At 43.3% G+C, this 26,675-nt stretch overlaps 1 protein-coding gene across 1 annotated transcript in view; it reads right to left on the reverse strand.

The window, feature by feature from the left end:
* cacna1g (calcium channel, voltage-dependent, T type, alpha 1G subunit) overlaps nt 1-26,675 on the reverse strand; it is a 144,037-nt gene that overhangs the window by 3,822 nt on the left and 113,540 nt on the right. The window contains exons 23-38 of the mRNA XM_068757269.1: nt 24,398-24,524; nt 23,801-23,926; nt 23,616-23,705; nt 23,236-23,428; nt 21,654-21,704; nt 10,222-10,373; nt 9,301-9,410; nt 8,210-8,340; nt 7,265-7,335; nt 6,774-6,852; nt 6,419-6,540; nt 5,235-5,657; nt 4,312-4,464; nt 2,356-2,478; nt 604-805; nt 318-487 (exon numbers count right to left, since the gene is read on the reverse strand). Coding sequence (XP_068613370.1) covers nt 318-487; nt 604-805; nt 2,356-2,478; nt 4,312-4,464; nt 5,235-5,657; nt 6,419-6,540; nt 6,774-6,852; nt 7,265-7,335; nt 8,210-8,340; nt 9,301-9,410; nt 10,222-10,373; nt 21,654-21,704; nt 23,236-23,428; nt 23,616-23,705; nt 23,801-23,926; nt 24,398-24,524 — 2,323 coding nt within the window. The remainder of the gene's footprint in view (nt 1-317; nt 488-603; nt 806-2,355; nt 2,479-4,311; nt 4,465-5,234; nt 5,658-6,418; nt 6,541-6,773; nt 6,853-7,264; nt 7,336-8,209; nt 8,341-9,300; nt 9,411-10,221; nt 10,374-21,653; nt 21,705-23,235; nt 23,429-23,615; nt 23,706-23,800; nt 23,927-24,397; nt 24,525-26,675) is intronic.

Here is a 26,675-nt window from a genome sequence, read left to right on the forward strand (position 1 = left end):
TAAATCCACAGACACAATGCAGCTCCTTCCGACCTTCCCAGTACTTCTCAATTACTAGCCTCAACGCAAACATTGCATCTGTGATACTCTTCCTCAGCAAAAAGTCATACTGCTGCTCACAAATACTTACGTCTGTCCTTGGTCTAGCCTCAACCACCTTTTACCATAACTTCATCGTATGACTCATTAGAATTCTTGTTTCTATTATTAAGTACATTAATCGGTATAATCAGGTTTAATTTGTAATGATGATGATGATGATGATGACAGAAGTCAAAAGATAAAGATATAAATCTTAAACGGTGTAATCGAGTCACCTGTCTGCGGAGTGTCCGGCTGAGAGTATGTGTGCGTCTGGGAGGGGGTAGTCGTGGTATACTCTTTGAGTCTGAGTGGCTGTGGGGGCTGATGGGTCTGAAGAGGTCTGTGGGGACGGTCAGCTGCTGGGAGCACTCCTCTGTCTGTGAACGCACTGAGCAGCTGGAGCCTGCAAACCAACGGGCAGATCACTGAATATGATGAGTGGCAACATTTAGAATTAGCACGTTCATGCTATGGCTTTGCCATGAAATTCATCTGAAATACTGTACTGGACATGTTTACCTGATTGGGCCCTCTGGCTGACGAATATGTGCTGGGACCCCCGTGTCTGCACTCGAAGCTGTGCAGGAGGCGAGTGGCCGCAGGGCTGAAGGGGGAGGAACATGTAGCTGTCATTGGGCAGCGAGTGTGTGCGTCCCACCGCTGGCTTCCTGACTCTTAGCAGATTGCCTTCCGGTGGCTCCCCAGCATCGAGCTGCTCCGGCTGGGGAAAAAAGACAAGAGAATAAGCAACCTTCTGGAGCTGGAGAGGTCGAGGCTTCGCAGACATAATGCAAACAAGGAGAACACATGGGATTGTTGCATGTTGGAATTGACTGGCACAAAGCTGCCACAGATCACAGACTCAAGACTGAGCCAGGTTCGGATATTGAGGTGCTTTTTGAAGACACATTAATGTAAATTTCTATGAGTTTGCGCCGTGACCGTGTGTCAGCTGAGGCAGTGTCCCTCAGCCTGACCCATTACAGAACCATCACAGAGCTTCTGGAGTTCCAGCAGACTTCACAACCAAGTAGGAGGACAAAGGATAGAATAAACACAAACCAAGACTGAAGGAAGAGGGCCGTGAGAGAAAACATCGTAGACTCACATGGAAAGCACAGTGAAAACAAAAGCGATGGACAGAAAAGGGCAGAGAAAAGGAAGGATGAATGAGAGGAAAGTAATAAATGAGAACGGGGGAGAAAGTGGTAAAGTGGCAGGTGAAGAAGAGAACTGTTCTACTAGACTGGACTGGACTGGAGCGGCACACACGGTAGGCTGGAGGGGTGGGATGAAGGAAGGGAAAGTTGGGGTGCATGGTTAGATTCACCAGGGTCTTTCAATGCCTCTTGTACTCCTTTACCTCATCACCATCTTTTTTCTTCAGCTCAATCCCAATAAATAGGATCTAATGTCATGAGGTGGAAAATGAGCATGATCAATCCCAATGTGTTGCAGGCCTGGATGAGCAGGCGAGGTTGTTGAGAACCTCATTGGGTGACGACACACTACCAATCAGGAGAAATATGATACTTAATGACCCGAGCTGATGGGTTATCATAACCTTAGGGGCTGATTGTCTTTCACTCAATGACAGAATCATTATTGCAGAAAGGAATGTGAGAATCAATTCTGGTGAGGGTGCGGATGAGAAGACAATAATAAACCAGAATACTGGATGTGGTTTTCCTTCGAGCAAGGCGGACACTTTCAACTCATGACATTTTGTAATGCATTAATGCGGCTGGATCAATATAGGTTTCATTCATTTCATTTCCATAAGATAAATGAAATAATGTAATGCTGTGTGCATCTCAACACTAATTTATAATGATGTTCGGATTATTGTGATGCAGGACTTTACCTGATGCTAGCCAGACAGGCAGAGAAGTAGCACATTAAAATTATGGTGAGTAAAGTATTACTTATAGATTCATGAATGAATGATTTATAGATTAAATAAGCGTCAAAATGCTCCACTATCCTTGGATACTTTGTCTTTATGCTAAATTACATACTTGCCATTAGAAAAATCCTCCATGTTCCATGTTCAGCTGACCTGCTGTCATATTAGAACATTAATAGTTGTTTATTACATGCATTAACATTTTTCATCCCTCCATTATAAACTGGAAGACATTTTTTTTTTTCTGTGTGAGTGCACGAGCAGATGGAGGGACAAGAGGCTTTGGAAGCGCTCTGAGAAAGAAACCTGACAACATACTGCAGCGGGGAGGAGAACGGATAACGGAAGCAAGGAACTGTCAGTACATTGCATTCCAGACTGGTTAGAAAGAGGGGGTTAAAATCATCAGGGGCCGAGTCGTCTGTCAGAGCTCGGGACCAGGAATTCTCAGATGTCAGAGACAAAGCTTCCATCTCCGCTAGTGGGATCTAGGCAGGAAGAGACAATGGCCGGTGAGCAGAGAAAAGAAAATGCACACTCTGGACACTACACACAGAAAAGACCTGCAGCTAACATAACCTTATTTGAAAGAAGATATATTAAACTGGAAGCAGGTAGCAGAGCAAAGAGGAAGGAAAGGAGACATTTTATTACTGCTCATATTGTTTGTGAGGTTATCAACAGCAACACTATGTCAGAATCCAGACACACGAACACACTAAAGTCTGCAGCTGGAGAATGAGAATGTCTTTCACAGAAACAAATATTTATTACCTCCGCCAATTAGGTTCTGTTTTTGACAGTGTCTGTCTGTCTGTCTGTTAGCAGGAATACGGAAAAACTGCTGGATGGATCTTGATGGAAAAACAAATTTGAAGATGGTTCTTTGTCTAGCTTAGATCTCATTTTGGGAGCGATCTGGATCCCTATTTAGATAGAAGAAAATAAATCTGCATTTTCTCATTTACTTATAATGGAGGCTTTTTCAAAAATACTTGTAAAATATGCATTAATTCACTCACCAAAAATCACAGTCATAAAGGGATCCGACATGCCTAGATCCCACTAGAACCTTTTGGAGATGATCCAGATCACCATGTGGACGGTGTAAATCCATTTAGGAGGGGAATGAGCTGCTCGGCGGAGGTCTGTGCTCTCTGAGTGCTTTTCTAGTTTATTATGTATGTAGTGTCATAGTGTTGGCTTATTTATATTTTGATTTGCAGCATCCAAGGTGTACTTTTTTCATGTGATCTCTAAATTCTGCAGTTAGCCTGGGAGAGTTTACACTCCTTGGCTTTTTAAAAAGGCGCTGCTGCGTACTTGTACCTCCTCCTGAACAGGAGAAACGGCGTCTGAGAGACAAATTGACCACCCAGACATTGAGAGGTGGCCTTAGGCATTTAATAACATGACAACCCATTTCAAGCTGTTAGAAGGCGATGTTTTGCAGTGTTAATGCATTTTATCCAAATTTGCCTTTAAATGAGAAAATGAAGGACCCTGATGCATTATTCAGCGACTCAGTGATCGATTGAGTCAATACGCTACAGACTTCTGAGCGAGAGTCTGGTTTCTCTGCTTCAAGAATATATTTGGTGCATTACTCAAATGTGTACTATAGTGAAGCTGAATGTTTATTTTATTTTATGGGTGTTGTATAGTTTTGTTGTTGTTGTTGCATTCGAAATAAATATAGAAAAAGAAAAAAAAGAAAAATGACAGACATAAAACCAATATAGATACGTTACAAAATAAATAGCCACATATGTGCAATTACCTAATCAATACGTCAGGGTATTAAGTTTACGGACAATAATATTATTCTACTTCATTTCCAAGGAAATAGACTCAGTTGAAATAATGTTTGTGCAGCAACACGTCTCTCTACGACTCCACTGACGTTGAGAATCTATAGGACATTTTAATCGTGCTTATTCCCAGTGAGGTCAGAGGATTATCATGAAAAACTGAGACATTGTTTTGGGCTGTTTCTGGTTGAGTTTTAACATTAACGCTGTCAGAGACACTGCATTTCAGAATTAGAACAGACTGGATGGACGCATGAATCTCTCAGATGAGAATGATTAGTGTAAATGATTTCTACACCTAAGTGGGAATACATTTTTGTGTAATTTTGGTGAAATGTCCATTTAAAAGGCATTATCGCTTATTTTATGAAATTATATTTACTTTGTTGATAGAGTTCTGATTATTCTGTACGTGTACTTTACATTACATGTGCAGCCCTACAAGTTTATGAGCAGTAACCATCTAGACATGTGAAATGGAGACAGTACATTGCTCTGGTGATGATTAACCTTCTGGTCAGTGCTGTGCTTGCTGGACTTGGGGGGCAATGCGTAGTAGTGGCAGATCGAGCCAGACAGGTTGTCCATCAAGCTCAGTTCTCCCTCCACTGAACCCTGGATGACCAGGGAGATTGAGTCAAACTGTGCTCTCTGCTGGACGAACTTTGATAATGCCGAGACACAGAAAAGGAGCCGGGAGAGAGACAGAGAGAAATAAGTAAGCAAGAAGAAATTTGGGAGAAAACGACAAGGACAAGGGAGATAGAGAGCCTTAAAATCAGGACAGAAAAATGGATCAAAGGTAGAAATTTGGGAGAAAACGACAAGGACAAGGGAGATATAGAGCCTTAAAATCAGGACAGAAAAATGGATCAAAGGTAGAAAGTGAAAGAAATGCATAATAGATCAGGATGAAACAGATATATGAAAAGACATTAGACAAAAGGAACAGATCTGGTAGGAAAACGACATTATCTTAATGACTATTTCAATAAATGACAAGTGACGATTTTCATGCGCCGCACGGAAACTGAATCACTATCACTTAATTCCACAAGGGGGCAGTACAACACCACGTGCTTGAAGGTTTCCCTCAGGCCGGGGGGATGATGGCTTAATAAAACATGTTTCAGAAGAGCACTGGAGGAAGACATACATGTTCTAGGGAGAATATAGCAGGACCTCTATTTCCTCTCCCCTGAAAGTTCCCTCCTGTCTGGAAATAGCTGCTGAAGCGAAAAACAAGGCCTTGTGGTCCGCTTTTCCCATGGCACGGTGACCTATCTATGAGTGGCATGTCCTCGGGAGGGACCGGCTCCACACACACACACACACACAGTCCGTAAATCATCCTGATATGGGTCAGCATGGCTTACGCAGAATAATACATTGGCATATTCCAGTACAATTACCGGCACAAAAGGATTTATCACCTCTAGTGAGGGCTCCACGCATGGAGCAGGCTCTTCTGTGATGTCCACAGAATCTCTGCTTATATCAGCATTGGGAGAGCCCATAGGGCTGTCCCTTTCCCGCTCCCCATCCTGTCCACCAGGGGACCTCCACGGAGAACCTCCAGAACTCGACCTGTCAATGCCCAGCGCCAGAGGGTTGAGCTGGGGTGACCTCGTAGCCATGTCTTCCGCCTGGAGTCTTTCCTCCATGTCCAACTCTGCCTCTAGCTCCGCCTCCTCTTTGGCCTCCTTGTTGCTCTCCTCGAGGTGCTTCATCAGGACCGCAATGACGACATTGACCAGAACAAACTGAGCGGTCAGAACGAAGGAGACAAAGTAGATGGGAGAGACCACAGTGTTGTAACAGGTCCCGGTTTCGTGAGCGCAGTCCCTTAAAGTGTCCTAGATGAAAGCATGAGTAAATCAGTTAAAGCTTTGCCAACAACAGATCGTAACAGAGGACTCTGCAAAAGCCTAATAGAATAGTCATTTATCCACACGAGTGGGAAGGCTGTGGGTCAGTCCTGAAATATCTCAATGACTATTGGAAGACCATGACGTCTCTGTACAGACATTCATGGATGTGAGATGAATAACCCTTATTAGTGATTCCTAAACCATTAGTTTAGCTCAACAATAACATTGACCTTGAACTTTAGTGACATATTAATGGTGTTTGGTCACATCTGTAATGGCTTTGTAAAATGGAAAGTTTTTTTCAATATGTTAAGCCCCAAACTTTTCTTCAACCATAAGATCAAAAGTAGCCACAGTGTGTCCACAGCAGGATACCAACTTGGCATTATTCTGATGTTAGTATTTCAGTAGCCTAGCCTCACAGGAATGCGAATATGGCCGCTACATGAAGGCATAGATGACCAAAGTTACATTATGGTTAAGATCAAAGATCACGGGCACAGAAATAGGCCATTTCTTCAGGCATCTGGTGTGAAAGCCAGATGCACATCTTCGTCCATCCTTCCCCACAACCTCCCCACTCTCAAAATGAATGCAGGCATTGGAGTCAAGTGTGTTGAAAAAAATGTCTGATCTAAGCGTGATTTTGTGGCGCTTCAGGGCGTGCAACTGCCCACACGTTTGCTCTCAATCAGCTGTTCCATTTATGTGCATATACATATACTCCGATGCTAGTTTTGTTTCACCTTCATGATGCCATTCCAGTTGTCTCCCGTGGAAACTCTGAAGAGCAGCAAAAAGGCCATCCCAAAGTTTTTAAATGTAGCATAGCGCCCCAGACCTTCACATGGGTGGAGCTCATCGCAAACTGAGGAGGTAAGGAGGGACAAAACACACAGGCACAAAGACAGAAATTGGGACTTTTTAGTTAGCAGTAAGGTTATTAAACTACTCGTCTCTACAGCTACAAGCGCCTATCAACATTAGAGAAATCCATCCAAAAGGTCATTGAGATTAAACCCACATCTGAGAGGACTAAATATTTGGAGTATGGCTGTGCATGAAGTGCCTTTATAAGTGCCTGTGTGCAACTGTCCTTACTCAAGTCACCAAACAGCTCCACTCCCAGGGCTGCAAAGATAAAGAAGAGAAGCATGAAGAGAAGCCCCAGATTCCCCACCTGCAGAGAGACAACAGGAAGAGAGAAGGATTAGTTAGAGAAAATAAATCAATGAAGAAGGAAAATAAACACCTTAGAAAATAAATAAAGGGCCATAATGATACAACCAAGAGGAATATGCATATTTTTAAACCTCTCCAAAGTCAAATTTAAGGATGACTTCAATAATGTGCTTTTCAGCCTATCTCAGCCGGCAACGGGCAAGAGGCAGGGGACACCCCCGGATGAGATGCCGGGTCACCGGAGGGAGAAACAGAACCAAAAATAGAAATGCCTTTGTGGTTCAACGCTACAGACAGTTAACGAGACATGTGTTAGCATGCTGAAGAGCAATGAAGAAAAACACAGATGAGGAATAGAAAGCGAAACCAAATGGTCGCTGTGGTTGTACTTAAATCGGTCGAGTGTTCACCTGAGGCAAGGCTTGCATAACGGTGTCCAGCAAAGCTCTCATCCCCACCGCCATCTTCAGGAGCTTCAATACTGTTGGGACACACAGACAAAAGGGAAAAGTGTCTCAATAATACGAGGGTGGTTCAGCCTTACATAGGCCTGGAAGCCGTCACCTGTGAAACAGGGAGGGCAGTGTGGCTGTGTGACAGTGTGAGGGGAATGAGCTGCTCGGCGGAGGTAATAATCAGGAAAAATGGGAGTGCTCTGATTTTCCATTCCGTCTCTGGTCTCCCCTCTACTTCCTGCTTCGTCGGCTCCCCTCCCGCAGTTACGCTTATTTGCCTGGACCGTTGGCCTGTAGCACTCAAGCAGTGTCACGTTTTCTCTTCTGATCATTCCCTCTTAGCGCCTCCAATCCTTTCCCACATTTAGCCTCCCTCCAGATATGCTCATTTATCTCAGCCAATATAAAACTCTCCTCCATTTATTCCTCTGTCATTATACCCATTCACTTCATCTAAACCTTTTTCCATCCTGACATCAATTGCTTCTTTTTTTCAACCCCATCTTCTTCCAATCTTCTTCTCATCTCTTTTCAGGTCAGAAATTATTCGTCATCCTTGACTCTGCCTTTATTCTTTCTCTCTCTCATTTCTCCTCAGATCATTGCAGCTTTGTTGACTTTCACACGTCTTTCTTTATCACCCACCTTTCTCACTCTCCTTTTCTTTGCTTGTTTGCTTGTTTGCTCTTTGGCACTACCTTTGTTAGCCTAGTGCATTTCTTTGTCCAATCTGTTTCGCTCACACCCTGCCTAAACCCCGCAGATATTTGTCAAGCAGAAATGACTACAACAGGAATACCAAGGATGTGGCAGCATAAGAACAAATTTCAAATAGGAAACCGGCGTGGAACAGAGCGTGCCAAAGAGGATAGACAGACGGACACAGTGTGGGGCTGATACCTCGTGCGATCCTCAGCACCCTCATGATTCGGATAATGGTGGGATTGATAGGCAGAGAGGCCTCCTCAATCTTCTCCAGCGTGATGCCCATAATAGACAGCAGCACAATGACCAGATCCAGCTGGTTCCACCTACGAACACACATACACCCATCAAATCCAACAAAATATCAATGCTCTCCACTCTAGTCTGCACGAGTCACTTTGGTTTTCACAATTGTTCCAGATGTCAGTTCCAAAGTTTTCTCATCCCGATATCATTGGACGATTCTGCTGCCGTCCTACGGTGCTTGTAATTTTCGAGTCACTGCAATAAATGTGCACTGAACAAAAAGTCTGGAAGAGAATGAGTGTACAAATAGTGGGCAAAGATGGGTGCCAATCACAATTGTCATTTTCCATTGATTCATTTTCACAAGCAGGAGTTCACCAGTTCACACTTGGATTAACAAACAGAAAACATAGAATTGAAAACTCACAGAGACGATCGCAATAGTCCCTTTGGTCCGAGCCAGTTGTTTCCATCTGTTTGTGTGTAAATGTGTGCGAGTGTGAAGCAGTGTAATATCAAACTGGACTACTGCCAATTCCAGAATGGATAATGATCCACACTGGCAAAGAGAAAGAGCATCATGGAGCCGTTTGTGGTCGGTTCTGCTCCCACAATGTGATGCCTCCACTGGGGTGTGTTTTTCAGTGTGTGTTTAAATAAATCTGATGCCTGCTATTATACATTTGTGCTGCTGCAATCGTGTTTGGACATTATGTGTGGTTTGCAGTGGGACGCCAAGGATTTCAAAGCTATGAAATCATCTGAGGCAGCATGTTTTATGACCGTTTAATGAGGCCGTTTATATTCATGCAGGCCTCTGAGCACCTTAGAAAAGGTTCATGTAAGTTCTCAGAACTGCCTCAGATTTTCCGCATGACTCAGAAGTTGAAGAACAGTACCTTTAACCGACAATTTACTTTCAATATCGGATCCATGACAATGTAAAAAAGAAAAACGGAGTGAAATATTTATGCAGCATTTCTCCCTGATCTGTGCTCAAGACTTTTGGGCATTACTTTAGAGAGGGAGTCAGTACTGACTTGTCTTTGAAGAAGCGCCGGAAGCCGAAGGCCACCAGTTTGAAGACAGACTCCAAAACAAAGATGAGAGTAAAGACGTAGTTACAAATCTTCAATGCTTCCGTCAGCTCCTGAGAATGTCAGAGAGGCGGGTTAAAGATTGATCAACTTGACAAAGATCCATCTCATCTTATCTCTCTAATCATCCTTCTTTCATGCATCCACAGAGTCTTTCTTTGTGCGTTTCCTGTCATCCACCTCCTTTTCATGTACTCAGTGATAATATTTCTAAAACAAGTGGATCAGAACTCTAACCTCCAATCTCTACCAGTTGGTGAAGTATTTCCAATAAGTGGTTCTTGTTCATACAAGCTCTTGTAATACACTTGGGCCTTACCTGTATCCCATGACAGTTTAAATCAGCGATGCACATACTTTTCTGGCTTAAGAGTTACTTTTAAAATGACAGTCAAAATGATCTACCAGCAACAAAATTCTAAACATATATATATATACACTGAGTATACCTTATATTTAGAATATGTGTTTTGTACCTTGCTTAACAACATTAACCCATATAGCAAAATACCATGTTGTACATATTTTGACCATTTCCTACTCTGATGCCTTGAACCGAATGGAATCAGTCAGGGATGGATTGTTGGTAACCAGTGCCAACCAGACTTTCAAATGATCGTCAGTCATAGTGGAACAACAACTCCTTATTTTCCGCCCTTCTCCATTTATGTCTTGTTGCAGTATCCCAGTTCTTCTCAGGTTGCCCTGGTTCCCTAACACCCAACGCGGACCTTGTCATCCAGGGGGGATAATATTCATAATATTTATAGTAATTAATATAATTGTTATTTTTTGGTACCCTTGCTAGCAACACTATTCAGAGATACATAATTGCATAACCCGACTTCCCGCCCCCCTTCTGACCTCAGGCTGCTGGTAGTGCTCCATGGACATGGCGATGACGTTGAGCCCGATGACGATGGTGATGAACAGGTCCAGGTATTGGCTGGTGCACATCTTGTGAATGAGCAGGCGGATGGGGGAGTAATCGGAGTAGTAAGGCTTGCTCTGAGCTTCTGTTGGAAGTGGGAAGTAGTGGGGGGGTGGGTGCAGGGGAGCGGGGTAAAGACGAAGAGGAGGAGGAAGTGGCATTCAAAAAGTGAGATAGGAGGAAATAAATTGGAATACCGCATGATAAATCTGCTGTTGATGGCCGGAAAGCTGCTTTCCAAAAAAAAGAACTCTGGTTAGAGAAACAACCTCCTGTAGGCTTGATTGTATAAAAGTCAATAAAAGCTTTATTCACTTCTGGAGAGATGTGTAATTGAATTAGAAAAAGGGAAGGCAGGTCAGATAAGACAGAGAAAAGTCCAGAGTCCAGTTAAACCCATCTGTAATCTGTCTCCCCTGATCAACAATAATTTAAATGAAATGTTCGGTCCAGAGATTTCTAGCCCATTGATTGTCACGTGACTCCGCCTTCCTTTTTACTTTCACTTCTCTCAGGAAAAAAGATGAAACTTTGTCCTTGCCTGTCCATCCTCACCTCCTCCCTCAATTGAAGAAGGATGATTGGACAGGCACGGTGGGATGAGGGAAAGAGAGGGAGCGGGCACACCACTTATCACTCCTTTAGTCCAACAGGAAAGAGACGGTCCAGGTCACATGAGAAAGTAAGCAATGCACATCAGCTCTTGATGCACACCCAAAAGCCCTTTAGTGGGGGTTCCGCTGCCTAAAGGTCTTTCCCAGGTGTGCTGCCGCATTTGCAGCTGTGCAAAGATTTCCACGTGAGTGTGTGTGTGTGTGTGGTTCATGGTTTGCGACTCGTCGCTTCCCCATCGGAGAAACTCCAACAGATTAAGGAAGAAGACAGGAGAGCTGAGTAAGCGAGGCCTGTTATTCCATTCCTCCCACGGTGTTAATCCCGTATTATGGGTATTAAAATTCATCTCAAAACCCTGCCAGATATATATTCTCTGTTAATGGAAATGCCAAAATATTTTCACAGCATAAGGTACATTTTTATTTACTAATTGTTTTACTTCATCAACCTTCAGATTAAACTGCTGCCATTGAAAGTAAACGGGGGGGTTGTCGATTTACGACCTATGCGGAACCTATGCAGTTCAACTTTACGACCACAAGGCGTGTTTACAATGTTACAATGGCTACTAACCCTAATCCCTATATTCCCAAAGGCGATGGATTAATTTGGATGCAAGGCTTTTATACTGAAATCTTAAGCAGGAAGTGGTCAGTAGCTTGAAAATGAAAGACAAAACAGGAAAAGTTGATTTTAGAATCAGCATGTTCAGTCTTTTTAGCAAAGGGACACTCCACTAATTTTAAATTTGAGCTGTTCAGATCACTCGCCATGAAAGCTTTGGGGAACTTTCTACGATTTGGGAGAATAATGATGTCACTGTCACTGTGGAAGACAAGGTTATTTATTGGAGGTATAACCCTTGCGGGATGCAACAGCCTTATTAATTGAGAGTTCGTATTTATGAGGTCGCCCATCATCTGTGGATGAGCAAACATTATTTATATTCTGTTCTACTTACTGTGTGCAGGTGCACGGCACACTAAGGTAGGCAGACATGCTCCCATAGCAGCAGCCTCTTCGTGTTTCCTCTTCTGTTACAATTGGCTGAAATGTCTGGAGACTTTTCCTCTTTAAAACATGGGATATATGGTGCCCCATTAGAACATATTTAAATAGAGAACAAAGGAAAATAGTTGAATACAGTAAAACTGAGGTGCAGTTTTCCTAAATACACCGAGGGCATAAGGGAACACTGCGCTAACATTATAGATAAAGGGGACTAAAACGTTTTTGTTAAAGCTCAACCAGTCTCCAGAGGAAATACACGAGAATAAAGTGTAGGAGGAAAAGGCTAAAGTTTAAGAAGTTAAATTACACCAGCTCTCCTGCTCTTACTTCCACTGCTCATTTCTTCTCAGCTCAGGGGAAAAAGGAGAACCACGATCATTGAATAATGTCCCAGCTGGCAGTCAGAATGTTTCTTGAGGTCACAAATGAAAGATATGAATGAGAATATTCGCTACTTCTGTGAGGTGACAGCCTCCTCTCCCTCCCTCTTCTCTCAGCTCCCATCATTCTGAAAGGAAGGGAGCTGAGGCGACCCACAGAAACGAGCTGCGTTGGTTTGGCTAAACAGATTAAAACTACACTTAATATTAAGAAAGACAACATTATGTCCACTGGATCTGGCTGCAGGAAATGCCATCGATTCAGATTGTGTATGTCTGAAGTGTGGAATCACTTGTCCATATTAATTTGTAATTGACTAGAAGTTCATATCTGATGGTCGTCAGCACAAACCTTTTTTGAGCGATGTGCCACATTAAGGACACAACTGTGGCAGATCCACATGCAGAAATTGGATGGCAGCCTAGTTATCCTGATACTCCTGAATACGGCTGCTAACGGCTGCTACACTGGATCGTTTTCCGAGGACACTGAAGCAGCAACAGAGCCCTAAATGAGCATGAATCAGCCGGATCCTTTGGACATTTAAGTTTTTAAGCTGGAGGGAGATCCAAAAAAACCCCAGTTGAAAAACTGCTGGAGGTCTGGCAGACAAGAAGAAGAACACACAAGACATAAATAACTCCCTTTCTAAGAATGACCACTATATATCTTACTCCACCTTGCAGGATGTCCAACTTTCCTGTTGTGGAGGAATTTGCCACACACACAAAGATAGTCCATGCATTTCCAAGTGGGTCTTTGTTGGGAAATACAGATGCAGGAATGGTCCTTGGTTGCGGGACCAATGAGAAGGAAGAACACAGCACTGGGGCGGCACTGTGTCTGGATTTTATGATTCCGGAACATGGTGGACCTACAGCTGCCAAAAACTCTGTGATTGCATGAGGTTGTCTCGGCTGACCAAGACGTTCAAAATGTCACAAGACGCCGCTGTGGTGCGTTCACCGGTACGGTATTTGGTCTTCACTGCATCACTTGTCAGTGTGTATGAAGGTTCTGCTGGGTTGGTAGTCCCACCAATAGTTGAATAGATTACAGATTACACCGTGGTGAGGAGTGTGAACTAGTGAGTGAAGGGACTAGGTGAGATGTAGGGACTAGAACAGACTCGGGCATGATGACATGGAAGGCTGTACAGAGAAGAGCAGGGCTCAAAACAGCAGCAACAGTGTAATGTATAGCTGGATGGACGGGAGAGGATCAATAGATTATATTACTGATATCTTTACAGATCTGATACAGCCCTTTGATCAGATGTGGCTGCTCCCTTTTTGTCCCCGCCCCTCGTGGTGATTAGCTCAGAGGTAGACCTCGAGACTCAGTGTCTGCCAAGAAAATCGCGTGTGAACGTTCACTTGAGAAGTCTGGCAAACAGTGAGTCGACAAGAAACACAATTGTCAACATAAACAGTTGCTGTGAATCAATAAAGAAAATAAAAATAAAATAAAATCCTGCATGCTCTGCTGCCTTGCTTTAACGTCCAATAGAGAGAGAGAGAGAGTCACAAGAACAGCGAGCAAACAGACAAACGAGAACCGATTTAAAGTGGGACAACAACAGAGAGGAGAGACGGCGCAAATCAAGGAGTCCAGAAGAGAAGAGGCAAACAAGCAAGGAAACATGACATCATTTAAAATGACAGCGCATGATAACGCACACACAGAAATACACATTCATCGACACACATCCCAACACAGATTGTGCCGGTCCACACGATAAACTGACACACCTCTTTCTGAGTCATACTTGAGCAGGATGAACCAGTTGAAATGGCGGACTGATGGTGAAGGCGAGTGATTGGACGGCGTGAGTGGGGGGCGGAGGTACACGCATAACAACGATGACAGTGCAGATTGATGGGAAGCTTTTCGAGCAACATAATAACACAGGGCTTTACCATTTCAGATTCTTTGTTCACTAAACTTATACCTTTTATCTTCCTGTGACTATATGCAAGAATTAAAAAATAATAAAAATATGAAAACCAATCAAAGTAAAAAGGTTAAACCATGTCAAACCAGGTTTGACACTATTATCAGCGCTGAAGACTTCTGATTGCAAAAAGCAAAGACGAAACACACTTTCTCCATGAACGTGGACTTCAAATACAAATTTCCAGTCCCAACACGGGAGAGGGCAACCATTAAAAACAGACTGGAACCTGTTGCTTTGGGTTAATAAAGCTCACGCGTCATTGTCTGGTTTCTATGCTCGGGGCCTGATCTTGGATGTAAAGCTTATTGTTTGGTCCTCTCATTTCGTTCAGTGCAAAAGATCATCAGTATGAGTTTTGTTGTATTTCTACACATCAAACATTCATAGCAAGTATTGCACAGACTCCTCTCCTACAAATGACAAGTTGTCCTATTACGTATTTATTTGACGCTCTCCAACACAAGTAATCGTTAATGAACGTTGCCCTGAAGCGTTGCTTCTTATTTTATGACTTTGGTCTTTTTCATGTCGGGTACAAAAATGCAGCTCATATCCATCAACACCGTCATTAACATCTCCAGAATTATAAATGGGTTGAAGCATATTTTCAGGTCCAATGTTAGCTCGAGAAGCACTATTAATAAGTGACGCGCTTCCTACCCGAAACACGGCTCACGGGATCTGGTGGCATCACAGTTTTATGCCACCAAGCAGGATCTTTCACACTTCTTGCCCAGATACATCACCATTTTCTACTCTTTTTTCACCTCTCTCTCTCTCTCTGAAGGCCTGGTGTTAATAATTACATTTCCAGGAAATTGGAACAGAAAATACAGTGGTACCTCTGCTTACGAATGTCTCTACATCCGAAAGTTTCAGGTTACGAAGTATCTGAATGGGAAAATATTGCCTCTCGTTACGAAGGCGTTTCAGGATACGAAGTCAAAAATAGCTGCTCGTAGCTGCTCTGCCATTGGCTATCGCCTAAAATCTGCCTGGCAACCCGTTGCGTATGCGTGTATCCCAGCATGCTATTCGTGTCCCCCTCGTGTCACCCGGAAAAAGTGTTGACAAGTCGGGCTATTGCTCATTATGATGACGTCTGCCTCGCACATTTCCGACGGATTGTCAAAAGCCGGCAAAAGCAGACGTCATTGGATCAGTTTTTCAAGAAACGCGAGGCAGAAAACACCGCAAAGGACCAGTAAACAAAGAGGACAAAAAGTAACAGCTAAAAGGTAAATTAATATTTTTAAAAAATATCATACTTTTGCGGGGCTTGGAACGGATTAGTGCATTTACATTCAAAATGCGTCTCTACTTACGAAGTTTTCACGTTACGAAGCTACTCCCAGAACGGATTAAATTCGTAAGTAGAGGTACCAGTGTAGAGGCGATATGGAACATCTGTTATATTCATCTTTGTTTGAAGCCTGACCCATATATATTTGCTGCTTGCCCCCTCTCTCTCTCCTGTCTCTCGCTCGCTCAGCTATTCCGCCATATGTTGTTTGATGAGAACGATGCCATTATTCTCGTCTTCTTGCTGGCAGCCTACCGACACCGGAGATTAGCACTCAAACATCGGGAGTAACTTTGTTTACCCACCTCAAGGTGAAGAGGATTCATGAATTTATATGGGACAAACAACAGTCACATTGTCCTCAGACTATCTACACATTTACAGCATCCTGTCAGAAAACTGTAAAATCATTTATAGACTGACCTGAGATACACTGTATTTGGTTGTCAGGCCTTCAACTCACACTAGTTCACACTCCACTTAGTTTAAGGTAGCAATTAATTTCATTCCAAAATGCTATTTTGTTTGTGTTTCATGCACAAGGCTGCACTAAAAAGGTCCAGCGAGAACCAGACTACCAGTTGGATATCAGAAATGTCAATACTGAAAGTTTCAAGTTCCTAAAAAAAAAAGAAATGGTTCTGCAAACAGTTTACAAGTACAAAAAAAAATGATTTCAGCAAGTTTGCTTTGTCCCGAGGATGCACACAATGTAAACACAACGCCGCGGGACACCGTGAACACGGTGCCTCAGTTGTGGTCACATGCTGCGCACAGTTTTGTAACTTGGAAAAGCCTCGAGTGGAAAAACAGCAGGAAGGAGCTGTTCTTGGTGGGATGCTGTGATTTACAGGACGCTCTATGGAGCTCTGCGGTTCCATTCTGTACTGCACGTGAAAATTAGGTTGTGCAAAACGCATGGTCCCAGTATTTAGCCTGACAACACGGGAAATCAGTGAGAATGTGCAAAACGGGTTACGAATCAACAGGATGACTCACGGTTGCAGCGTCACAAGAGTTGTGATACCTACAGGATCGACAAATCGGAAAAGTCGTGAGGATTATAGCTGATTCTGTCCATGTGCACGTCTCCTCCTGATAAAATGACTGTTGGGGGGGGGGGGGGGGGGGGGGGGGTTTCCCTGACAACGCGCTTGTGTGTGTCTTCACCACCTTTATTATTTTCTTTTCATCATCTGCATGTTTTCGAGCTCTCTGCTGTTGTAGACAGCCAGACAAAAATAAAATAAAATCTAAAAAATAAATATGTATATTTATCTGTTTATATGTATTTATCATTCTAATGTATGTCAAGGCTAAACCTAAACACCTTTGATTTTGGATTTATTTTATGACATGGATATGAATGCCCTGAGATGAATGATTAAAAATGATTCTTTGAGGAAAGATTTAATTCAAACAGCTGTGTACCGAGTCCACCGACATCACCAGTGTGACAGGACAACAGCTTTTAGAGTACGATATCTGATGTTTGAAATAGATCTACTTTTCCCTTCCTGTTTTTTATTAGAAATGGAGTGTTGCCTTTGTCGATAAATTGTGCATGCCACTATGCCTGATAAAAGTATAACATTTCCCCTGTACTGTCTAATCTGCTTTGGTTTACGTAGTGAAAACTTGTGATCTGCATGGTTTCTTTCCCTAAAGTCAGTGTGATTTTGATACCCCCCCCCCCCCCCAAAAAAAAGCATAACCACACACAGAGAACTGAGAACAGAGTCTGTCGTGTTAAAGTCTTGTATTTTGTACGCCTACAATCTGCCCGCCTACAACTTCCTTGCAGAGTGTCGTTCATTCCAACCGAACATAATCCTGGCAGCGTTTACGCTTTTTACAAATTGAAAATGTACAAGTTGGCAGTTTGCAGACATTTCTATGATGGATGGCTTGATGGTCTTTGTAATGAATTATGAAATACTATCTTAGTACTGTTGCTGTGAGGTATGCTTAAAAACATTCAGGTAATGAAATGCAGCATAATTATATATATTTTTATATTAAATGTACCGTATTTTCCGGATTATAAGTCGCGGTTTTTTTCATAGTTTGGTCGGGGGTGCGACTTATAAATCGGAGCGACTTATATATGCTTTTTTTACAAAATCTGTGAGCGCAAAGACAGTAGCCTACACATTTCTATAACAGGTGTTACAGGGAACTCTGTGACCCGTCAGAATCTGTCGCGGTTTCTGGAGGTTCAGAGTTATCTGTCACACCTGTTATCTAAAAACACAAATTAGAAGGGCTGATTGAAAATGGCGCCGAAAAGAAAGTCATATTCCGCGGCTTACAAGCTTCAGATAGTGAAATATGGAGCCGAAAACGGCAATCGAGCAGCAGAAAGAAAGTTTGGAGTGAGCGAAAAACTTGTAAGGGACTGGAGAAAAGCGGAGGTTACGCTTACTGAAATGAAGAAAACAAAGAAAGCTAATCGCGGGCGACAAGCTAGGTGGCCGCAGTTGGAGGAACGAGTTCACGCATGGGTGCTTGAACAACGTGCTGCTGGGAGAGGTTTGTCAACGGTGCAGTTGCGTCTCCACGCCCAAGTGGTTGCCAGGGCGGTGAATATAAACGGCTTTGCGGGAGGACCTTCTTGGTGTTACCGCTTCATGCAGCGCAAACGCCTCTCTATCAGAGCTAGGACGACACTGTCCCAAAAACTGCCAGCGGACTTCCAAGCCAAGGTTGACAGTTTCCGCGCGTTCATTGAAAAGCATGTAAGTGATCACAACGTGACACCGGATCATATTATTAACATGGACGAGGTCCCCCTCACTTTTGACATCCCCATGGGCCGAAGTGTGGCAGAGAAAGGGCAAAAAAGTGTGAATATCGTTACAACTGGTCATGAGAGATCACACTTCACAGTGGTGCTGGCATGTTGTGGAGACGGATCAAAACTGCCACCGATGGTCATTTTCAAACGAAAAACCATGCCAAAAATCCAATCCTCCTCAGTTGAAGTCGCCGTGAACGCGAAAGGGTGGATTGATCAAGAAATGATGAACTTGTGGCTCACAAAGTGCTACAATAAGCGACCGGATGGCTTCTTTAGAGCACGCAAAGCTCTGCTTGTGATGGATAGCATGAGAGCGCACATCACACCACAGTTAAAAAACAAATTAAAAGTTCTCAACTCCATACCTGCCATCATCCCTGGAGGCTTAACCAAAATACTCCAGCCACTTGATATCTCCGTGAATAGGAGCTTTAAGTCAGTTTTGCGTAACCTGTGGGAGCAGTGGATGACGGATGGAGAGCACAGCTTCACGGCAACCGGGAGAATGCGCCATGCAACTTTCCTGGAAGTCATTGAATGGATTGACAAAGCATGGGCTTCAGTGACAACCGCAACCATCCTGTCGGGATTCAGAAAGGCTGGAATAATTGGAACTGCAACTGACGACGAGTCTGATGTAAGCGACGTAGAAGAGGAAGCGGCGTCTTGTCTACCTGCCGAGTTGGGGGAGTTGTTCAAAAGTGACACCAAGGATGAAGATTTCCTTGGATTTCGTGATTCGGAATAAAACCTGATATTTTGGTAAACGTGTTAGCATGTTCTTTGTGCTATATGTTGTTTGGTGTTGGATTTTATCAAATAAATTTTCCCCAAAAATGCGACTTATCCTCCAGTGCGACCTATATATGGTTTTTTCTTCTTAATTATGCATTTTTTGGCTGGTGCGACCTACAATCCGGAGCGACGTATAATCCAAAAAATACGGTATATTAAATTCTCAATAAAAAAGGATAAACTGTGCATATGTGTGTGTGTACACAGTAATATATCACACTGTATGTAACTGTATACATATTGTACTGTACCTGTATACATATTGTACTGTAATAAATAGTATTCCTCATTTAGAAACTATAAAAATGACACAATCAGAGTCAAGTTAAAATAATTTAATAGCTGTCTGTTTTTTTAAATATGCTACTGGCTCTAAAAATACTGGTTGCCAGGGTTATAGATTCTTGTACATCCTTTTCTGCCACTGGGGCACAAAGCTCTGTGCAGCATACATCATGTGCAACGTTGTGCATCTTCTGAAGTGTCACACGCAGCCGACACCGACTGCAGAAAGCATGACTCATCACAACAAGTAGTTGCTCAAACTGGGACTCACTTCACTTCAATCCTGAGGGGACTAGTTCCATCCTTCCGTGTGTGTGTGTGTGTGTGCGTGTGTGTGTGTAACTCCTTGTGTGTCTAGTTGCGAGCTTTTCTACCTCCGAGTCTGCAGTGGATTTTTTGTGTGTATCTGATTGATTTACCATCATTTTTCCAGCTTGTCAAGCACCTCACACACACACACACACCTACACACACACGGTTCTGTGATCCAGCGCTCTTTAATGGAGGCCAATTATCTTATTAATTATAACAAGATGATGCTTGGGAATGTTAGCAATGCAGAAATGCTGTTTGTCCAATAACCATAGAAACCCCTAACTAACCCTAACTCTTACCATAACTGTAGTCAACTGAAACAAACACTGAAAGAGAAACAGAAGTTAAGAGATGATTCCAAATTGTTTTATTATATTTTCTTAAGCTTTGGTCATCACCCCTCTTGGTATAAATAACCCCAGGCTTAGCATGCCAGGTAATGAAAGTGGTCAGATGATCAGAAAGGTTGGCTAAGTTTAAGCGGTACTTTCAGTACCATTTCCAATCCTTCATCAAGGTTTCAAAAAAGCTAAAACACTGCAGACCACTGATTGGTCAGAGATATTCAACACTTGATCAACCATCCTCTATAGGGATGGATCATGATGGCGAAATACTCCTACTACTTCTACTACTACTGTACTCTCAGCTTGTCCTGTGAGGGGTTGCCACAGCAACCCAACCTTCTCCACTTTACTCTGTCCTTTGCATCGTCCTCCCCAACACAAACCACTCTCATGTCCTCCCTCACTACGTCCATGTCTCTTCTCCTGGGTCGACCTCTAGCCCTGTTCCCTGGAAGTTCCATCCTCAGCATCCTTCTACTGATATAGTCCCTGTCTCTCCTCTGGACATGTCCAAACCATCAATGTCTGGTCTCTCTGACCTTGTCTCCAAAACGTCTAACCTTTACTGTCCCTCTTATTGTCTCATTTCTAATCCTATCCAACCTGGTCACTCCCAAGGAGAACCTGAGTTTGCATAAAGTCAGTACCACGTTGGGGAAACACATCCTGGTTTAACATTTTTCTCATACAAATCTGGTTTGATATAAGTTTTGAACCTTGAGTCATGTATATTAAAATACTGTACAATGACAAACATAATAATTAACTTCTGATCCCAGATATGCATGAATAACCAGCTAATGAGAAAATTGTTCCATTTATGTTTTGTACCAAATTCTCATAAATTTCATCTGGGATTTATGATAATTAGTGGATTACCATGCTAATATGCTAAATTAAGACGGCAGCTCTAGCATGGCTTTTACACATCTTTTTGGAGATGGAATATTTCTTGTTTTTCAGCCTTGCTGTCCTGCATGAAAGGTACAATCTCGTACTACGGAATGTAGAAACATGATAAAACCGTTTAACCCCATACACAGCAAGGTCACGGGTTTCATTTCTGGTCTGTGGAGTTACTCGTTCTCCTAATGTTTATTTTGTTTCCACTATTAAAAAACATTATATTATCAAATATTATCAGAGCAAAGGACGGTCATCTGATATTCTGCAGTATCTCCTGGATGAATTACAATGGGATCATAGTACCCCATCCTTGCCTCAAGACATCCCCAAATCAGTTTCCATGCTAACCTTACTCAACATGAGCATTCTTCTGTGGTGGCGCAGCAGTGCCGTGCCAGTGACAGTGGACAGTGGATGGATCGTGAACGACGTGGAAGAGCTGTGAAAGACAAAGCCATGACAGAGAAAACAGGAAATAGCATGTCCAGCGGACTTGGGGCTGATGGGAGAGAGGCAGGGGGGCGGGGACGCGGGATGGGGCCCTACCTCCCGTGATCATTGAACTCATAACCCTCGCCACCATGGTGTGTGGTCGTGGTCGGTGGTGGTGGGTTTAAAGGGACACAGATAACATGCTGGAAACTCTGTACCTTTCAATGTGCCTTCAGAGAGGGCCCAACTCACCCCCGGAACCATTACATCTAGAGGAATGAGACCATGTTAGTCAGAAATAAGCAGAAAAAAGCAAGGAAGGATTGAGAGTTAGCATCAGGAGAGAGTCAAAGAGACAGAAAGAGGGAAAGAAGGATGGAGTAAGACTAGAAGGAAGCGATGAAAGATAAAGCTGGTTTATGTTCCTGTGTTTCGTCTTTCCATTTATTCTGAGTCCACCTCTTGGGATTTTTTATTTTGTCACAATCGGAACCTCGAAGATGGTCAAACCAACCACCTTGAAATAATAATATCGTGATACACCATTAAGTCCCTTTTGGCATTTCTATTATACTGTAAACCTAGCCTTGTCTTCTTCACCAGACAAATTACGTAGAAAAAAAAAAAAAGTTTACTTTTCAACCAAAAAAGAAAAACCCAAAACTGGAAGAAGACTTCAAAAATATTAAAGGTTTTATGTGATTTTGAGAAAAAGGAAGAAACCTGAAGATACAGTAGGAAGTGAACACGAGACGCAGCGTACAAAGCTCTGGCAGTGCCTCTCCGGCTCGGATAACCTGGGCAGATGCTCCAGAAAAAGGAATATCAATGACCATCTGTATTTCTCAAGAGTTGGACGGAAACATTCCTGTTCCTGTTAATTTATTGTGTCATATAGATTTTTCCAGCCTCAGAAATAAGTGATGTCCACTGCTCCTTGTGGAAGTTTAAAAAGAATATGGCTTTCATTTACTTGGAGAAAATACTGGAAGTTAATTCATAAAAATTCTAATGCTTGCAGATGCTGTATTTTTTTTTTACGTGAAGGAGGCAGTGGAAGAATAAAACTCAAACCAAGCAGTTTGTCGTTAACCCCTATACAGCCGGAAGGGAGGGGGAGCAGGCAGGGAATTTACGAACTCCGAGAGATCTCACCCAAAGTGATGACGGCGCTAACAAAACATTTATTTTTGGTTTTTTGTATTCCTGCCCCGACGGCTGTACTAAACCACATGCAGAAGAGGGGAGGGAGGGGGGGCTGTCATTTTTCTTTAGGGCAATTATTACGATGACCAACTCCTCCCCCAACAGCTCCATATAGCCGCTATCATGCAAGGCCCATCTGTCAGCACTCACTTGGCATGCTAAGACCCCCCCCCCCCCAAGCGAGGAACCTACGGTATATACCAGGCATTTGGAAGAAAGGGTGGGGAGGGGGGGGGATTCAGCTTCCTTAGCTCTGCAAACCGGCTAATTACGGCAGCTTCTCTTAACATCCAGCTTGGTTCATTTTATGCTGGAGTTGAAGAGGAGCCTTCCCGGTCACTAGCAGGGTACGCAGAGCAAGAGATGGTGAACACCAGACTGCACCGTAAAAACTAGCCCGAAGGCCTACAAGAAAAAGCAAAAAAGAGCGCGTCCCACCACAGCGCAGCAACTGTAGTTGGTACTGGCTCACTAACGGAGTTTTTCTGAGATCAGCCAAACCAAATCAAAAAGCAAAAAAAGGCTCAGGCTCAGATCAAGCAGGACTCAGAAAGATGTGGAAAGACTACCGACCAGCCAGCTCCTTCTCCTTACTCCGTCTCTTTTTCTCCATGCGTTTCAATCGCTTCTCCTCCCTGAGTTTGGCCTCTTCGGCCTCTTGGTGGCGTCGGCACTTGTGGAAGTTCTCCACCACCACACCCACAAACATGTTGAGCACGAAGAAGGCCACGATCAAGAGGAAGGAGATGAAGTAGAGCAGCATCCACGGGTTGAAGTTCATCACCGGCTGAAACATAAACAATGTAGGACATGTTATCGATATTTGCAAACTCCATTTACCAGAGGTACACAATTCTAAATGACTACAGACACACAGCAACCATATATATGTTTAAATGGATGGTATAGAGACGGTCTAGACACAATTGGCACGTGCTTATATGGTGTATGAAAGAAATACGAAATGCATTAACCTGTTGGTCAACTCCGACAGCGTCTAGTCCATCATACATGATATCCACCCAACCATCTTTAGATGCCAGAACAAACAGGGACATTAAAGCCTGAGAAATGAAAAGAGGAGAAGTGAAGCAGAAAAAATAACAAAAAACATGTATTTGTCCATTCATCAGAAATCTTCGGGTTTCATAGCCCTCACCTGTCCCAGGTTGTCAAAGTTGTATTTGTGTCTGACCCATTTGTAGCTGGCCAGCATGCAGTCGGACTTGTTGGTGACGTTTCTGACATCTTCTCCTTGGCAAACGAAGAACTTCCCCTTGAACAGCTGTAAAGAAAATATGGACAAGCCCTTTGCAGTGAACTTGAACAGAACACTAGTTTTAATAAAAAGGAAAAGGGGAAACATGGAATTTCACTTCAAAGTAAAAACTTTCCAGGTGGATTTATGTCGAACATTACTGCATAGCGCATAAATTATGATCATTTGGGTGTCAAAGTCACAAGAGGAGTGTATTTATGTTTTTGTTTGATACATAATTTATTATAATATAGAAATACTGAGTGAGTGATGGGAAGTGGGGAAGCTATTTCTGCTGAGATTTCACTACATTTAAGTATTATCAAGATGGAATGGGAGAAAGTGAAGAATTATGGGAATGTTTGTCACATGTAAAACTTGCAGCATGCTGGCAGGAAAACAGTGTTCCTGTATAACAGCTAGCTAGTCTGCGAATGTGCGGCCTTGTTATTTCCTCCTCTTCTCTGTCTGTCCTGTCTTCTCACCCATCCCTCTTACCTGTACTCCCAAGATGCCAAAGATAATGAAGAAGGCACAGCATATGACCACGATGTTGCCGATGGGCTTCAGGGATGACATCAGGGTCTCTACAACAAGCTTCAGCCCCGGGGCTCTGCTGATCACACTGGAAGACAGCATGCGATAGGATTTTAGCGTGCTGCTCTGGGTGTACTGGGGAATAAGTACTGGACATTCACTCTACTTTTCTCACCACATGGAGCACAGACACCTCCAACCCACAAACCCCCTCACCCCACAGGTGAGGTGCATGAAGATGCATGAGCACGCAATGCAACCCCACAACCACGCAAACTTCAAACTCAATATGAAGTTACAAAACGTAATAATATCTGCTTGCAGCTTTAATTTTGTTTTGTTTTCTGAAACAACTGTATATGAGTAACACATTTCTTGCGCTGAGCAACAAGATAAATTATGTGAGGCACCCAGTTTTCCTGCCTCATGGTCGGAGGCGCTGTGATCCTAGGGATTCTATTTGTGACTCATTGACTACATAAGAAAAACATGAAAATATAAAGCTTATTAAAAACAGATTGTGGGGCCCTGAGTTAGTCATTATCCTGCTCACTCCCTCAGATCACAATTTACCTGCAAAAAGGTGTTGCTGCTTCGTATATGAAACCCTGAGCCAATCGTTCTGCTTCCTTACATCATGTTCTCCCTTTGATCTCCATTCTGACACATATCTTGAAGTGAAAATGCTTATTAGGGATGAAGCTGCAAGTGAAGGGCGCGTGCTGTGATGGGCTCCTCCCAATAAAATGTATTTGCATGCGACACAAAAAAAGGGATGAGAAGGAGCAGGACGGAGGGAGGTGGGGAAAGAAAAGTTAATGCTCTCCCTTTTCCTCTGCATAATTTCAGAGATGTTGACAGGGTATCCTTGTTTTGTGCACGGAACAAAGAAGCCTGTCACGACGTAGAACACCTGCACCACCCATCTTTCCCCCTCACACCGAGCATAGAGAACATCAAGTCGGGCAAAGAGTAGCAGACAGCGCTAACACAGGGTGTAATTAAGAGATATGGGAGGATGGAAAATAGGGGGAGAGGAGGGCAAGGATATAGATGGAATAAAAGATGAGGCAGCTGCTATCTTTTTTTTTTGTCGAAACTTTGTTTCCTTTCTTTTCCAACTGTCTTCACACTCGATTTTATTTCAGCCGGCGGGCTGCTCAACGGCTTCAGGTAGCACACAAGCAGCACCAGAGTCAAACGCCCACACGTGACGAGAACAGACAGAGGACGCCCCGGAGTAACTCAGTCAACATGAAATGATGGATGTGATCGATGGGGGCCACTATGGGGGGCTATCAATAAAACAGCCTGTTGGCTCGACATGGTTTCACAAATACTCAGAGGTTGTTAGATCAGTCTGCTGTGTTGCAGCACAATTAATGGACACACAACAGCGGGGGGGGGGGGGGGGGGGGGTTAGTTTCTTGCAGCTGCATTGTAAATGACTGTAGGAGGTGCAGGAAGCTGACATAAAAGCACCATGGGGTGACGCAGGGTGTTAGCGTCCAGGCTTCCCTCAGGCCGACCCCCAGCACAGGCTGGAGGCTGGACAAATGGCTGTGGAGGTGTGCGTTTTCGTCCCATGGAACAAATCCAATGCATCATTCTGTTGCACACGCACACGCACACGCACACGCACACGCACACGCGCACGCACACGCACACGCACACGCGCACACACACACACCCACACGCACACACACGCTTGCTCTTCAAGAGCAAGAAGAGACCCATGCGCACACACATTGACACAAACACATGCAGCAATAAAAAAAAAATGATGATGATGCTGCATCATTTGCTGCCAGAGGGGAAAATAAACAAGTTCATATTTAATTTAAAGACAGTGAGCATGAATGTGCCACAAATTAACTTCAGTGGGAACAAGCTGATATTGAAACTCACACAGATGCATTATGGGTGATAAAGTTGTCTCTGCCTAGTGATTGTTAATAAGTTTACCTGTGGCTGAAGGACAAAAACAAAATCATAAATTCATCGTGGAGCCATTTGTATCTTAATGGAAAAACACCAAGCAAGTCTCCATAAAAGACAGAACGCTTGTACTGCTTCCTGTACTATTACTACTACGACTACTACCGCTGTACTTTCAGCTTGTCCCGTAATCAACGTTCAAGCAAATCAACGTTCTCCACTTCACCCTGTCCTTTGCATCGTCCTCCCAAACACCAGCCACTCTCATGTCCTCCCTCACTACATCCATGTCTCTTCTCCT

This window comes from Brachionichthys hirsutus, unplaced genomic scaffold (assembly GCF_040956055.1).
Source record: "Brachionichthys hirsutus isolate HB-005 unplaced genomic scaffold, CSIRO-AGI_Bhir_v1 contig_882, whole genome shotgun sequence".
NCBI lineage: Eukaryota > Metazoa > Chordata > Actinopteri > Lophiiformes > Brachionichthyidae > Brachionichthys > Brachionichthys hirsutus.